The sequence below is a fragment of the Anopheles aquasalis genome, chromosome 2 (genome assembly GCF_943734665.1).
Source record: "Anopheles aquasalis chromosome 2, idAnoAquaMG_Q_19, whole genome shotgun sequence".
Lineage (NCBI taxonomy): Eukaryota > Metazoa > Arthropoda > Insecta > Diptera > Culicidae > Anopheles > Anopheles aquasalis.
In genome coordinates, this window is record NC_064877.1 from 22,108,726 (window position 1) to 22,124,551 (window position 15,826).

The 15,826-nt window shown below is 51.3% G+C and overlaps 1 protein-coding gene across 9 annotated transcripts in view; it reads left to right on the forward strand.

Moving 5' to 3' along the window:
* The window catches only part of LOC126570066 (trithorax group protein osa), a 142,256-nt gene that overhangs the window by 44,491 nt on the left and 81,939 nt on the right, over positions 1-15,826 (forward strand). For all 9 annotated transcript variants that reach the window (XM_050227532.1, XM_050227531.1, XM_050227533.1 and 6 more), the window contains exons 3-4: positions 13,316-13,690; positions 15,401-15,586. In XM_050227532.1, coding sequence (XP_050083489.1) covers positions 13,316-13,690; positions 15,401-15,586 — 561 coding nt within the window. The remainder of the gene's footprint in view (positions 1-13,315; positions 13,691-15,400; positions 15,587-15,826) is intronic.

Here is a 15,826-nt window from a genome sequence, read left to right on the forward strand (position 1 = left end):
CACACTGCTACAGGAGCTGACAGAAAAACTGCCACCGACAATACGTCTCAATTGGGCGTACCACAGGCAGACGCTGCAAGATGTCACGATGCTGGATTTTGGAGACTGGCTGAACAAGCTAGTGGAAGCGGCTAGCAGCGTAACGCTACCAGGAACGGCGCCAGACAACGCATCACATCGTAGGCCGCATGATAACAGAGGTGCCAAAAGTGACTCGTTTGTGCATGCGCACAACATAACTGACGCAGCTCCAAGAAAAGTGACCGCGTGTTGTTGCGTGTGCCAGGGGCAGTGTAGTAGCTTGGAAAAGTGTGAAAAGTTCTTGGCGGCGAACGTCGACGTCAGGTGGACGCTCCTCCGAACACACCGGCTGTGCAGAAAGTGCTTGAAAAAACATAACAGTGCCTGCCAACGAAAGGAACAATGCGGAGAGAACGGATGCACGTTCTTGCATCATCGGTTGCTGCACAACGACAAGGCAAATAACAACGTGCAACCAGCAGCAAAGGCAGTATGCGGCACGCACAGCACGGCAAGCTACCAAGATGTGCTCTTTCGTTATGTACCAGTGACCCTGTTCGGTGGCGGAAAATCAGTGGACACGCACGCTTTCCTCGACGACGGCTCTTCATCGACCTTCATCGAACATAGCTTGGTGGAAGAGTTGGGTCTTTGTGGCACGCCGGACCCGCTGTGCCTGCACTGGACGGGCGACCAAACAAGGGAGGAAAACGATTCAGTGCGAGTTTCCCTCCAAATATCGGGCACACACAGTGGAGGAAAGAAATATCGCCTCCCCAAGGTGCACACCGTACAGAGTCTTTCGCTGCCACTGAAGACGCTATCGGTGCAAAACTTGGCGAAGACGTATCCACACTTGGCTGGAATACCGCTGCAACCCTACCAGAACACATCGCCCAAAATACTGATCGGCATTGACAACTGCTACCTAGGAAAGGCGATGCGATGCGTCGAGGGGAAAATTAATGAGCCAGTTGCCGCAAAAACGCCCCTAGGTTGGGTTGCATACGGGCCATGCACAACGTCACCCGATACCACTGGCGATCAAATCCACAGCTTCCACATCTGTTCCTGTAGCGTCGAAAACGATAAAGAAACGGATCGCACTGTTCAACAGTACTTTTCAATCGATTCCTTGGGGATATACAAAAACCCGGTAAACCCGGTATCAAAGAGCGAGGAAAGGGCTCTAAATATTCTGTCTACCACCACCAGTCTGAAAGGTAACAGGTATGAGAGTGGCCTGTTGTGGCGTTTCGACGAGATACGATTACCCGACAACCGAGCGATGGCCTTGCGTCGTTTTAAGTGCCTGGAAAAACGGATGAGTCGCGATCCAGCTTTAGCGTCGGCAGTACGGGAGAAAATGAGCCATCTCATGTCCAAAGGGTACATTCGCCAGCTCTCGCAGAACGAGAAGGACGAACGACTCCCGCGCGATTGGTATTTGCCGATATTTCCCGTCACCAACCCGAACAAGCCGGGTTCCTTTCGACTGGTGATGGATGCTGCAGCGAAGGTTAACGGGGTATCGTTGAACTCATTTCTACTGACAGGACCGGACCAACTTACATCGCTACTTGCAGTGCTACTGAAATTCCGCGAGTTCAAGTACGCCATAGTCGGAGATATTCGTGAAATGTTTTTTCAAGTATTAATGAGGCCACAAGATCAACGCAGTCAGATGATTCTGTGGAATGGTGGAGACCCCAAAAAGGAACCGGATACGTACGTAGTGACCGTGATGACCTTCGGAGCAGCCTGCTCTCCGAGCACCGCCCATTACGTGAAGAACATCAATGCAGATAGGTTTAGCCAACAATTTCCTAGAGCGGCCCACTGCATAAAGTATGAGCATTACGTCGATGATATGCTCTCTAGTGTGGAGACTGAAGACGAAGCGGTACAATTGGCAAAAGATGTTCGATATATTCATGCGCAAGCAGGGTTCGAGATTAGAAACTGGCAATCAAACTCGAGCAAAGTCGCGACAGAGCTGAATGGATGTAACGTGTCAGATAAACACTTGGACCTTGGCGCGGAGGCGTCCTCGAAGGTTCTAGGAATGTGGTGGAACACTACTTCCGACACATTTACTTTCCGACTATCACCGAAACACGACGCCGACCTGCTTTCTGGATCCCGTATGCCAACGAAACGAGAAGTGTTGCGTACGTTGATGGCTATTTACGACCCGTTAGGACTTATCGGGCACTTCCTCATGTACCTGAAGGTACTTCTACAGGACGTTTGGCGCGCCGGTATAGGTTGGGATGAAGAAGTTCCCGATCAGCTCGCAGATAAATGGAGAAGCTGGATTACCGTCCTTCCCGATGTAAAACGAGTAAGCGTCCCAAGGTGCTATCGACTAGCTACTTCCGTGCGGGCGTCTGTTGAATTACACGTTTTCTGCGACGCGAGCGAGAAAGGTATGGCTGCAGTCGCGTATCTCAGGTTCCAGGAAAACGAAACCGTCGAATGTGCAATGGTCGGATCGAAGACAAAGGTAGCGCCGCTGAGGTTTCTATCGATACCTCGACTGGAATTACAAGCTGCGGTTATTGGAATGCGCCTTGCAAACAGCGTATTACAGTCACTGAGCGTCAACATCTCTAGGCGAGTGTTCTGGACGGATTCGCGCGACGTTGTATGCTGGTTGCGCTCTGACCATCGACGGTACAGCACGTTTGTAGCATTCAGAGTAAGCGAAATACTCGAATCGTCAACCGAAAGTGAGTGGAAATGGGTGCCAACTAAGTTGAACGTAGCAGACGACGGCACGAAATGGCAGAATTCGCCAGACTTCCAACCAAATGCCCGTTGGTTCAGCGGTCCCGAATTCCTGCAGAAACCGGAAAGCGACTGGCCAGGCGGTGACAGTGTCCCGGGTACCACCACGGAAGAAATTCGAGAGAGTGTTCTACACCATACGATTGCAGTTCCACTCGTACGTTTCCAAAATTTCTCCAACTGGCGCAAACTATGGAGGACAGTCGCGTACGTCCATCGATACATCGCAAACCTTCAGAAACGTGCGAAAGGGGAAGCTGCCGAACTAGGCCCGCTAACGCAGGAAGAGCTGAAACGCGGCGAGGACACCATATACAAAATGGTTCAACGACAGGCATACAGTGCCGAGATTCAGATCCTACGCGAGGACCAGTCCGGAGAAACAGCGAAGAAACCGTGGAAACGAACCCTGCCGAAGAGTAGCGCTTTACACCAGCTTAACCCTATCATCGACGGCAGCGGGGTGTTACGACTACAAGGCCGAATCGGTTCGTGCGAATGGGCCGACGAAACGACAAAGCGCCCGATCTTGCTTCCGCGGAAACAATACGTGACACGTCTAATTATTGCGTACTACCATGGAAAATATCGTCACCAGAACCATCAGACGGTGATGAATGAACTGCGACAAAAATATTACATCCCCAGGCTTCGCGTAGAATACAATCAAGTACGACGTAACTGTCAGCGTTGCAAGGTGGATCAAGCCATGCCGCAAACTCCAGCCATGGCGAACCACCCCCCATCACGACTGGCTGCGTTTCAAAGACCGTTTTCCTATACTGGAGTGGACTACTTTGGTCCCATTATGGTATCCATTGGCAGGCGCTCCGAAAAGCGGTGGGGTGTCTTGTTCACTTGCTTGACGATAAGAGCAATCCACATAGAACTTGCTCACTCGTTGACCACCGATTCATGCATTCTTGCCCTGCGCAGCTTTATCGCCAGAAGAGGCGCACCCGTGGAGATCATAAGTGACAGGGGCACCAACTTTATCGGTGCGAGCAGAGAACTTCGAGACGAGCTGAAAAATGTGAACGAGAATATGCTTATGAACGCTTTCGTTGGACCTGATACGACCTGGAAGTTCAACCCCCCGGCAGCACCTCACTTTGGTGGCTGTTGGGAACGCCTCGTGCAGTCAGTGAAGAAAGTTCTGAAGAGACTTCGGCTGCCCAACCTCCCGTCCGACGAGATTCTACGATCCAGCTTAATAGAAATCGAATTTATTCTCAATTCCAGGCCTCTTACTTATCTAGCACTGGAATCCGACTCCGAGCCGGTGCTGACGCCCAATCATCTGCTGCTGGGCTCCTCGAATGGAAGTAAACCGCCGGTAGCCTTCGACGACTCACCTACCGCAGTCAAGAAGTCCTGGAAGATGTCACAACGTGTTGCGGACCAATTCTGGAAGAAGTGGGTTGCGGAGTACCTGCCCACCCTCACCAAGAGAACGAAATGGCATCAACCGATCAAGCCGATCGAAGTGGGAGATCTAGCTCTTATCGCGGACGACAATCACCCGAGAAATTGCTGGCCCATGGGTAGAATTGTGGAGGCGATGCGCGCCAGTGACGGCCAGGTTCGACGGGTAGTTGTACATACGAACAGCGGATTGTTAGAACGACCAGCCACAAAAATTGCGATTCTGGATGTAACACCAAGCGTGAATGAGGAGTAGGGGAGTTAGAAGAAGTAGGCCCGCTGGAATAGGAGTGAAGTGCGCCTTGCGCACTGCACTGGGGGGGAGAATGTTAAGAATGATTAACGCCAGCGGGAGTTGGGAGTGTAGGCCGCGGCCTGAGTGCCACCAAGAGGGGAGAGAGCGAGCATTGTGACTCTCCCGAGCGCCGAGCTGGTGAGAGCGTGAGAGAGTTGGGTGCTCGCGGCGGCAGAAGCGAGTTAGAAGGCACGTAAGGTGCACGGAATTTTTAAAACTTCGCTGGCTTAACGTCAATGCTAGGCGGTGAACTCGCCGAAGGCAATAAAGTTAAAAAATCTTATACTTGTGTTCTTCTGCTTCTCAACAGGCCCAGAAAATTCCCCGAAATTTTCCCTCTTTTCGTGTGTATGTGTGTTTGTGTGGCAAGGATTGTCTGAAATCCGCTGATTGTCTGTGCTGCGCCTTTTTGCCCGTATCGCGCTGTACACTGAGAAACCAAAGCAGAACATTTGCATGAAGTAGCCTCATTGAGAGTGTCCTTGATAATACTCACAATTGAATGTATCTTAACGAATGTTTTTGGCCTCCTTGCGGTTTCTCGAAGTGCACACACCCTTACCCTAAATACTTCGACTAAAAAGTTCGACTACGAAATTGATTGGCGGGTAAAGTTTATATTTTTAAATTTCGTTGCACCTTTCCATGCATTTTTTTTACACATTAAATCTAAAGATAACAGTGTTACAGAAAGCTACAAACATGACATGAACGCTCCACATCGCTTAGTAGAAGACCGATGGCTTGATTTGTCGCTCTTCACGCTGTCGCAACTTCATTACCAACGCGTCTGGTATTGTGGTGCGAGAGAAGGGATAAAAAACGGCGTTCCACTGCAGGGCAACAACACCGCGACGACTACCAAACACCACCACCACCACTGACACTGGTTGGTCAAATGCCGGTTGGGATGTGGTTGAGCCGGATGAAAATCCGGTCTTCCTTCCGCACAGCATCTCATAACTTCCGGCGGCAACGGTAGCATAAACCGGTCGCACCGGGACAACGTTTTTATGTTGTTTTCTGCAGTAAACCCCCCGCGGCATATGGAGTCAACACCAGTAGCGTAGCGGTTACTGCACGTGGCACGTTTACTGTCTTTTTGCGTGGCTGTTCTGACGCCGACGTTTGTCTCTTCTCGCACGACGTGCCTTGGATATAGCGTGGTACACAACTCCGAAAAGCTCTTCTGCCACCCAGGGGGAGTGTTTGTGATTTACCGGAATTTGTGTTTCTGACTGATTGTCCACTTGATCATTGTCTCGACATCCGGACCCCCTTCGCGGGCTTCAGAACCAGTTGCATTCTGCTGCAAGAGGCGCTGGATTGATCCGTTATAAAGTGCCGAATGTTCTGAAATGCTCACCTTACACCAAGAAGAGCAAATGGCCATATGGTGCGGTGCTTTTAGTACAATAACTGAAAATCAATCGCAGTACCCGTTTGTTGTTATCTTCTTTTTTTGATAACCAATCACGCAGGACACCAGGAGAAGTTGGAAGGTATGTTGTAAAGTGTCGAGGATTCCATTCCATGTCTGGCTTTCGCACCAATCTGCCCTTTTCCTGGCTCTGGATGTGTTGTGTATCACATCGCGCTACGGCCCTGCTCTGGTAGTCGCCAGTGAGTGTACTTTCGGAATGCGAAGTAGCTCGCTGTGTACCGTGGCATCAGAAAGGCACAATGGAAAGGAGAGCCACAACGAATTGTACTTTTACCTCCCGTATGCTTCTCTCTGTTCACTTCATGGCCACTAACTCTGCACACCGCCGGCGGGCGGGCAACAGTGGCCAGATTGAATTACATTTCTCCGAGCACCCCTTTTTTTTGCAATGGAAGAAAGGGAGGTGGACATACATGGTGTCCGGCTGTGTACAAGTGTCTGTTGTTGCAGGAAGAGCCGACTGTGCCTAACAATTACTTCCACCAGTTTCACCTCAAAAGATAGGAAAAAATTGATTTCATATTCTTTGGTACATTCTAACGCAAAACATGCAAAAGCTCGCTAAATGAAAGAATGCGGTGACTCACGGGGTAGACCCTCGGTTGCATTCGAATTTCCACAGATGATGATTTAATGAAAATGACAAATAGACACGCCTAGGCGCGTGTTTGTGTGTAATCTTTAACGAGCACATAAGAGGGGAACACCTCACGCTAGACGGTTCATTAGCGCACCATCGGTCCAGTAGACCAGAACTTTTCCATCCCAAGTGTCATCATCATCATCACGAGTCACAATCGCCGAGGCAACGCGTGTCATTGGCATCAGGAGACGTGTCTGCGATTTAGAATTTGTCCCACAACTGTCCGAACTCGGCTGACTTCTGTTCTGTTCCCCCAGCGGCGGCGGCGGCGGTGGTAGCGGAGAGAAGTTGCTTGCTTGATCTGACTCCGAACCGAACAAAACACCATTATGATGATGATCGAGAGCCGGAGCAGCAGCAGCAGCTTCGAAGTCAAGTTTTAACACAGACCAGAGTTGACCGACCGACCGGCCAGCACAGTGAATGTGTGCGGACAAGTTTATCGTGAGCGTTCCTTCTCTCTAATGCTCCACTCGACCACCGCAAAATGTGTCATCCTCCCGGATTGGACGGAAAATTGGATGGCAAAGTTTTCGTTTGCCGAAGTAGCCCTCTCCCAGGATGACGTTGGCGGCGACGAGTAGGACTACGCCTATCCCTAAAGTGTGTCGGCGGAAGACTCTCGAGCGCCTGGACTTTCCATGGTCCATGGTGCGGTATCGTAGGACGTTCACGGGTGACGTTCCAATGCAGGAGAAGTGCCGGGACTGTTCATCGAGCTTTTCCGGCTCTTTGGCGACCCGGAGACCGACCACCACGGCGCCGGTCCTGTACGAGGTCTGCCATTGGCATAGGAAAAATTAAGGCGCAAAATGAGACGACGGTGATGGGGAGATGGATCGTTTCTAGTCTCTCGTCTCGTCGATGCTCGGTGCTGCTCTGGGGGTTCTGTGGTTCCTGCTATCGCTCAGCACCACACCAGACCAGACCAGAGGCCATTGGTTGTAGAATAGGTAATAGGTGGGAGCTCGAGTTGCCAGTGGAATCAACATTCGTGTTGCCACCGTCGCCCCACACCATACACCGCAATCGCACACCGAAATCAGAGCGGAAACGGATGGTGCAAAACCTATTTCGACCGAGCAGGCGAGAAAAACGGGACGAGGAGAGTACGGTGCTGCTGCTGCAGATAGTGCTCACGGCACTGGCGGCCCTCGGTAGATTCCTTCTTCTTGTCGATGCTTCTGTGAGCGCGCGGTCTCCGGCTCCGTCCTGTGGCTGGTCCGAACAGTTGGACTAGCTGGCCAAACCGAGCACAGAGAGTGCTTGGAATTTTGTTACTGACAACTGTACGTTTCAGAGCGTTTGGCGCAATCTGTAGAAGAAGGAAGTTGAGATGGAGGAGGAAAGGAAGTTCACCAAGGAAGGACGAGAGTGTTGTGTGCTCTAGTGGACGGGATAATGCTTTGTACACACAGAGAGAGAACAAAGAGAGATAGAGAGAGAGACCGACAGACAGATAGAGAGAGAAAGGACGAAAAGGACACACGGAGGAGCCAAGCATAAAATACTAACCCATCAGCAAAGTTGGTAACGGCGACGACGAAGGTGAAGAACATGGGGCCCGAGGATGAGGAGAGCCAGCGCCAGAGGATTCCAATACCGAGAACCGACCCACCCACCCACCAACCAGCGGCCAGCCCAACAACTGGCAAGAGTAGCACCAGCAGTAGCGTCACACAAAACCACATCCAGGAGAGTCTTGTTGGGGTGGTGGTGCCGGTGCCGTGTGTTCACGTTAAATGTGCTGTGTGGTGTGGTGTGGTGTGCTCTGTGCTCTGGCTGGTGTCCCTCTCGGTGCGGTGCTGCTCTGTGAGCTTCACATTATTTCATCATGGCGCTGGTGTGCCAAACCAGCACCAGCAGCAGCACACCGGCCGGCCGGTCGGTCGGTCGGTTGGCTAGCAGGCAGTCAGTAGCAGCACCGAGGGCACCGAGCACCAGCCAGCCAGCCAGCCAGCAGCAGCATAGCGACCGCCGACTGAAGCACCAAGTGCCACCGGTGCTGTAGCACCACTGGGTTCGGAGGACAAAACGTCCCGGAACACTGGGTACCGGCGAGCGTCACACGCTGGACAAAATCCTTCCCGTGTGCTTAGTAATCGATACTAAGAGTACCGTTTAATCGACTGTTTTGTACGTTCCGTGCTTTGTTTACTTTTTTACACAACATGGTACGGAATTTCGGAAGAATGATGTCTGTTAATTATCGACTTCCGAACTAACATAAGAAGTTTTCTACTTAACAATCTTTTACGTCAAATTTCTTTAAAAATTGTGTTATTTAAATGAATGATTTTGTCGGAAAATTTATCCCCTCTTTTATTCCTCCGAAAAATCCTACTTTGAATCCATTTCAATCACGGGCAACCAATTTTGACCAATCGCGCACCGCTCCAAAGCAAAATATCCTTTGAGCAGCAAAGGATACCCAGTGTGTGCGCTGTAGGAGCCGGATGAAAGAGCATCCTCGCTCCAATTGCTCCATGGAACATAGGGAGCGCGAGCGAGCGAGCAAACGAGAATAGTCCTGCCTGGCTGCCTGCCTTGCCAGCGCAGGCGAACCAAACGGATAACGAATGCGAGGGAACGGCACGTGGAACACCACCAGCACCACCGTCCCCATTACGCCACGCTCTACATCCCTTACCAAACACCACGGACTACCCCCGGGGCCCCCTAGGCCCTGTCAAGCGACAGAAGGTTATAAATGGGCTCAGAAGAGGAAGGTGGGAGCGGGTGCTTTTGACGTTGTGTAGCAGCTCCGTCCGACGACAACGTTGCCGAGACGTCCGGGGCAGGGACAGGGCCAGGACGACGATGTGTCTGTTTTTCCAGCCAGGCGCACATTTTCCATTTCCATTTGGATGGTGGCCATGGTGGTGGTGGTGGTGATGGTGATGGGAGGACTGACGTCGCCGCACCATGGCAAAGCGCGCAATGTATGTGAGTGATGTCCTCCGGTTTTTGTGTGAACCACCTCCTCCGGTTCACTGGCTGGCGGCGTTAGCGTGGAAATCTGATTCCTCCTGCCTGATCTCCTCGCTGGTGTATCCTGTCCTCCTCATCCACAGGTCCTAAACCGGGCTCTCTCTCTCTCTCGCTCTCTCTTTTTGGTACTAAACTCTCGACCGACGTCGATCGTTTCCAGTGAAATCCGAAATGACACAACGCAACGCAACGGAGGAAAACCGGCGAACGAGAGAGCAAGCGCGCGACCGAACGACCAACTCGAGGGGACAAGTGGAAATCCCATAACGCAGTAGAATGGATGGTTTTGTGCGGTGTTTGCTTGTGCTTGGTGGAGACAAACGGATACCGGGGGGCGGTTGGTATGCCGGTGGTGGAGGTGAAGAGCAAGGATACAGAGGAGAGTTCACGTGGCGACATCGACTCCCACAAGCCTCCAGCTTTTGTTGCCCCTGCGGCCCCGAGAATCGTCCTGCAAAAGGTGGCGCTGATGGTGGGCTGTGTGGATGACCGACCGAGATGGATCCATTAGTTGGAGATACGCTCAGATAAAGAGAGAGAGAGAGAGAGAGAGAGAAGCAGGGACTGCTCATTGGTAGTGATGCGCATGTGCACCAATCTCTTTCTCTCTCTAGCTGTGGCACACTTCCCTTCACCGACCGACCAGCAATCGACTTTTATCCAACTCTCCTATTCAGCAATACACGCGCGACTGTGTACTGCCCGGTGGACGAGACGGAACACATACAGCCCGCCGGGAGTGTCTGTGGATCGTGGTCGACAAAGAAAAACGATGGAAACGAACAGCAGCGCATAGGAGGAAGGAGGTGGAGAGGTGTGGTACACGTGCCGTTTCGCTTTCCTTCGCTTTCGAGATGCGAGCACGGAATCCTCGAATCTCCATCCCTCCGACCCCCGACAATGCTTTGCTCTGTTTTGCTGAATATCATCCTTCCGTTGTAAGGTTCGACGTTAGCGTCGTCCTTTGGATATGCTGATGGTCTAGAAGAAGGGAGAAACGACATAGGAGTGAGTGGGTGAGTGGGGAGTAGCACTGAACTTCTATTCCAGTATCGAGGAAGTTCTGCACTGAAAGATCCCAGTGTCCAAGAGAAGGCAGTCCCAAACCCTTTATCTGGTCGATTTCCATGAAATGAAAATCCAATTCTATACGCCTTAGCTATCCTTATCCGTGGTGTATTTGTGTGTGCGCATTGGTTGGAGTCGTGTCTGATCTTTGATGGAACACTTTCCGGTCCACTGGAAGCGCCAATTGCCATTTTGCACCATTCGCGGTGTGGAGGCAACGTTGGAGACAATGTGTACCTAGTTGTTGCTCCACACAAGCATGTCGCCGAGGAGATTCGTCAATAGCAAGAGACACATTCCCAGTAGGAATAGGAGTCAATAGGAAATAAAGTCAATAGACAGACAGAGACATACTCAACCCCTCCCTCGCGGTCCAGAGACATGAAAACTCTCCACGAACTCTATTAATTGTGTATGTCCCAGAGTGTGAATATTCTCCTTTTTTGTTGCTTCTCTTTGAAACTGCTACGTCCGGGGCTTAGTCAATAGAGGTAGCGCAGAAAGGATGTCTAGAATAATAAAATCTGGACCGATAAAGAACAGAATACAGCCATCCTTTCCTTAATACGTCCACCAGCAACAGCCCCCGTAGCGCCCCCCTATAGGACCTCAATCGAGACGAATGAGGGTCATTTATCAGGTGACTCCAGCAGTAACAGAACAGCACCAAGCAAGAGCAGTAACTCACGAAGAGACTGAGTTAAATTGCTGTTCGCATATCCTTGCCATCCTGTTGTCCGCTTTTAGGGTAGCAGCAGCAACAGCAGCAGCAGCACTCTCTGCTACAGCGTTCCACCGCCACGGGAGGTCACGCAAACGCAAGCACACCGTGCCACGTACCTACGCACAGCGCATACCCTCCCTCAAGGCATTAACGAACTTCTCTGCTTCTGCTTCGGAACTGGGCAGGATTGTCGCGGTAATGAGGATGGGATAAGCTCCAGGATACTACCACTTGGGGGAAGGAATGTCGAGGGAAAAATCGATACTTTTCCGTGCTGAGCGTTTCATCCAATCGGAGTAGCGCGCTCCGTATACACTACCAGCACCATGTCAGGATCGCTCTCTTATGCTCGCTCTTGCTGGCTCTCTCTCTCTGACTCCCGCTCTCTCTCTCTTTCTCTTTGTGTTTCCGTCGCACTCGCTTGGACTGGACTCTACTAGTACACGCGTCAGCCATTTTGTTGTTCCGTTCCGGGCTAAAGCTGGGCGGAGCTTTGCGGCTAAAATGTTGCCAGTCCTGTGTACCAGCTAGCTATCGAGCGCTCCCGTGCCAGGAATGCTTGCTGGAAGTCAAACTACGCACCAGAGGGGATTGCACAGTCAGCAGCGCACGAGTGAGCGCCAGCAAACGACGACCACAGCACCGTATGCCGGTTGGCTCATGTGGGCGTGATTGGCGCAACGATTTAAGGGTGTGGGTGTGAGTGTGTATCATTCCCACCCTCCAGGACACCTCTCACTCTCTCTCTCTCTCGCTGGACCGGCTTCACAATTGCGCCAGAGTCAGCGTTTTAAGCCGATCGAGCGAGAGAGAAGAGCCTTTGACGGTGACGCAAATGGACGAACGCGGAGCATTTACCAACTCCGAGGGTGGTTCGACAAGCTCCGAATAGAGAGTGATGGTATTTCATGCGTCCTATTTCCTCCGCACACCTTCCGATTCAGACCCCGGTACTATATCCTTCTATTGTTCGTGAGGATTTGATTCGAATGCCTTGTACTGAGACTTTTGCTAGACCGGAATTTGGTGCGATATGAATGCGGTACGGCGATGGTGTTTTGTGCTTTCTCTCTCTATATTGCATCTGTGGCAAGGCTCTGATGCTGGATATGCAGTATAGACCACTTATCTACTTATCCTGATCCACCAGCACTTGCATGCTTTGGGGCTTGTGGCGATTCATGCTTTAGATCAGCGATGTCACAAAACGATCACTTCAACTGGTCCGCGAATTCGCCCAAATGCAGCTGGTGTTGGTGGGGGGTCAGAATTCCTTTTTCGCGAGACATCTCTCTACAGAAATACAGTTCGGCAGGAGATCGTTTGGAGCACGTATATAATACCGTCAAGTACTGTGAACACTTGGCGACAATGTTGTAATCCGTATTGAGTGTACCATTTTCGGATACACCACCGGTCATGCTACGACCGACATCAACACATTTGTGATGATGGGTACTTGAGGAGCCCTCGATATTGCGAGCTTCCGTGCATTACTGAACAGCTCTCCACCTCCACCAACGTTGGGTTGGGTTCGAGGGGAAATTGTTTGGAGAAGATTAACCGGCCGGCCGGTGTGCGTGCGTTCGTCAATGTTTGAGCTCACTTCCAGCAAAGTGTTTGCAGGCTTTTGGAACTCTTCTTTCAAAGATTTATAAGCGTACAAGTAAGCCCACGCCAGATGAAATGTGGCAAAGAATTTATGCTGCTTTATGCTTTATGGATTCTTGAGCGCCATCGTCTGACCAGACGTTCTCTTTCCTAGAGTGAAACACTTGGCGTTGAACGCCACTCAATTCTATCCTATCTATTCATATCCTGTGACACTCTGGTGTAAATCTATCTTCTAAATACATGTTAAATGTCTGAAAACTCACACCCACCTATCCACGTGCTTTGCTCTCCATGTTTCAGGGTAATACCGGCCGAGGACAGTCGCCTTATCCGCCACCGGGTCCACCGGGTGGTCAACCGCCGGGTAGCTATCCACCACCGCCCCAGGCCGGTGGCGGTCCTCCACCACCTGGATCGGCGCAGCCTCCACCGCCGCAAGCGCCGGGGGCTGCCGGCGGTCCACCGGCGCAAGGGCCGCCACCGTCACAGGGTGGACCGTCGGCAGCCGTAGGTGGAAACCAGCAGCCACCACCAGCGCCCCCTACGTCACAGGGTGGTGGTCCACCAGCCAATACGCAGTATACTCCTTACCAGCCGCAGCAGCAGCGAGGCTATCCTCCGAATCCTCCCGGCGGTCCTGCCGGCAACCATCGAACACCGTATCCGCCGCATCAGGTAAGAGTGCACGCCGTTGTGCGTATAGTTGATAAGTGATACTCTGTAACTGATGGCGCCCACAGACTCTTTCACATTATTCGGTGTACAATGATAAAGGTAAAGGTTTCAGGGTGCTCAGGCAGGCTTGGTCCACTTTCCACTCCCCAATTCCACGTTCAATTTAACGAGCAAGGCCAGATAACTTGTCCTGCACCGGCTCCTCTACAAGTTCCTCCAGCTACTACAGCTTCTCTGTTTCCCCGAACACTCAACTCGAACAGCTGAGTTCAATCGTCGCGCCAGTTGCGCGCTCCAACTAGCGAAATAGCGCACTTGTGGCTTCGCTCTTTTTTTTCGCGAAAACCAACTTCGCCAGTTCCTTCCGCCTCCTCCTCCTCCTCCCGACTTTCCCCCGTGTCCTTGAAGTGTGTGCGTTCCGGTACGGCAGGATGTGATGGAAATGCGGTCGAGCTTTCGGTCGGTCGCAGCCAATACCAACATATATATCCCTGGTTTCCTCTCGACCACCCTCCGAAGCTGTGTGTGGTTGGTTGGCGTTTCGAGCTGTGCGGCAAATCATCGAAGCTTAGGCCGTCGCACCGACCATTCCCCAATCCACTAGCGGCCATAGTGTTCACTCTTTTACTTTCTGTCTGTCGTGCAATGTTCTGCTGCCACCACCACCACCGATACGTGCGTTGTTTGGGGAGTGAAAAGTGGATCAACCAACTCACAGGGAGGGGGAGAAAGCGCTGAAAGGTGCCGGTATGCTCTGGTCGTCGACCTTCCGAAGGACGACTATCACATCCGACACGACGCTGCCAGAGAGGAAGAGGTGCGGCGAGAAATGCGTATTTTATAGCAACTCATTCTCCGTCGCGCGCCTGGCACGAACTCTAGCCAGCTGGCCGGTATCAGTACCTAATGAAGATGGACGACGAGGGAAGGATGGATGACAGAGGAGTAGGACAACGACGACGACGACGACGGCTTCGACCCAAAAACCTCGTCCCTTTTATTCGTGACCGGCATAAGCCTCTTTGGTGGTGGCGCATCATCTGCTCTTCCTGCTGGCGATGTTCCATCCGCCCGTGACCAGTATCTGAACGTACAGGGACGACGACTGTATTGGGATGTGTTTGTGCTTGTGCCGCTATGTTGGATTGCGAACTAATTGTGTCATGCAAATTCAGACCCGTGGCATGTTAGAACATGAATGAATTTTTTAAACTATTTTAAACTATCTTCCTCCAGTGGCGCACTCCGGCGTGTTTCGTATTGTTCATATTCTGCCATGAATTGTTAATGCCACCGCGGATGGAGGTGAAGCACACGAATCGCTCTTTTTTTCATCATCCATTTTGAGTCACGAATTAAGCATTCAACTATCGGCAGCAATCGATGCTGTATTTATCTTGGGATTTGCAATCTCTCGTTTCACGCATAACATTCCCCGTTTTGGTTGTTAGTGTGCCCTTCGATCAACCGTTTTATCCTGTCACAATTGACATTTGTTTAGTTTATCCGGCTTATGCACTTACGCGTCCTATTCGGTCAATCGGTTTCGGTGATCGGTGAAGGTACGAAAAAAAAAACATCCGTGCCCCCGTGAATGTACGGCGAACACTTGGTTGTTGGTTTTTCGTGTTTTGACGTGGCAATTGAATTTTGTGCACTCACTAATTCCTTTTTTTCCCGTTGCGATCTTCTTTTTCTTTCTCGTTATAGTACGAACCGGTACGGTCGTGGCCATCGCCGGCTGCTAGTCCAGGGCCAGGCCCGGGACACTTACCGCCGTCACCGCACGGACCACCGCAAAGCCCTGGACAGCAGCCACCGCCTGGGCCGCAGCAGCATGGTGGCGGTCCGAGTCCATCACCGCAACCTCCGCAACCAGCACCATCACCCCATCAGGTAGGTTGTTTAGATTAACAGTTTTCTGATATTGTTACTGAACTCAAGGCCGTAAACAGGGATTTTTTTTTTGTCAATGAACTCTTCCGTTCGGATAGTAGTATACAACAATTGTACATTTTACTTAATTTTCTGATTCAAAGATACAATAAGCGACGGTCTTTGTGTTGCAGACTTGCAAGTAGCAATCAAAGTTAACGTGGAACGATTGGTTTACTGTTTAAGCTTACAGATAGCACA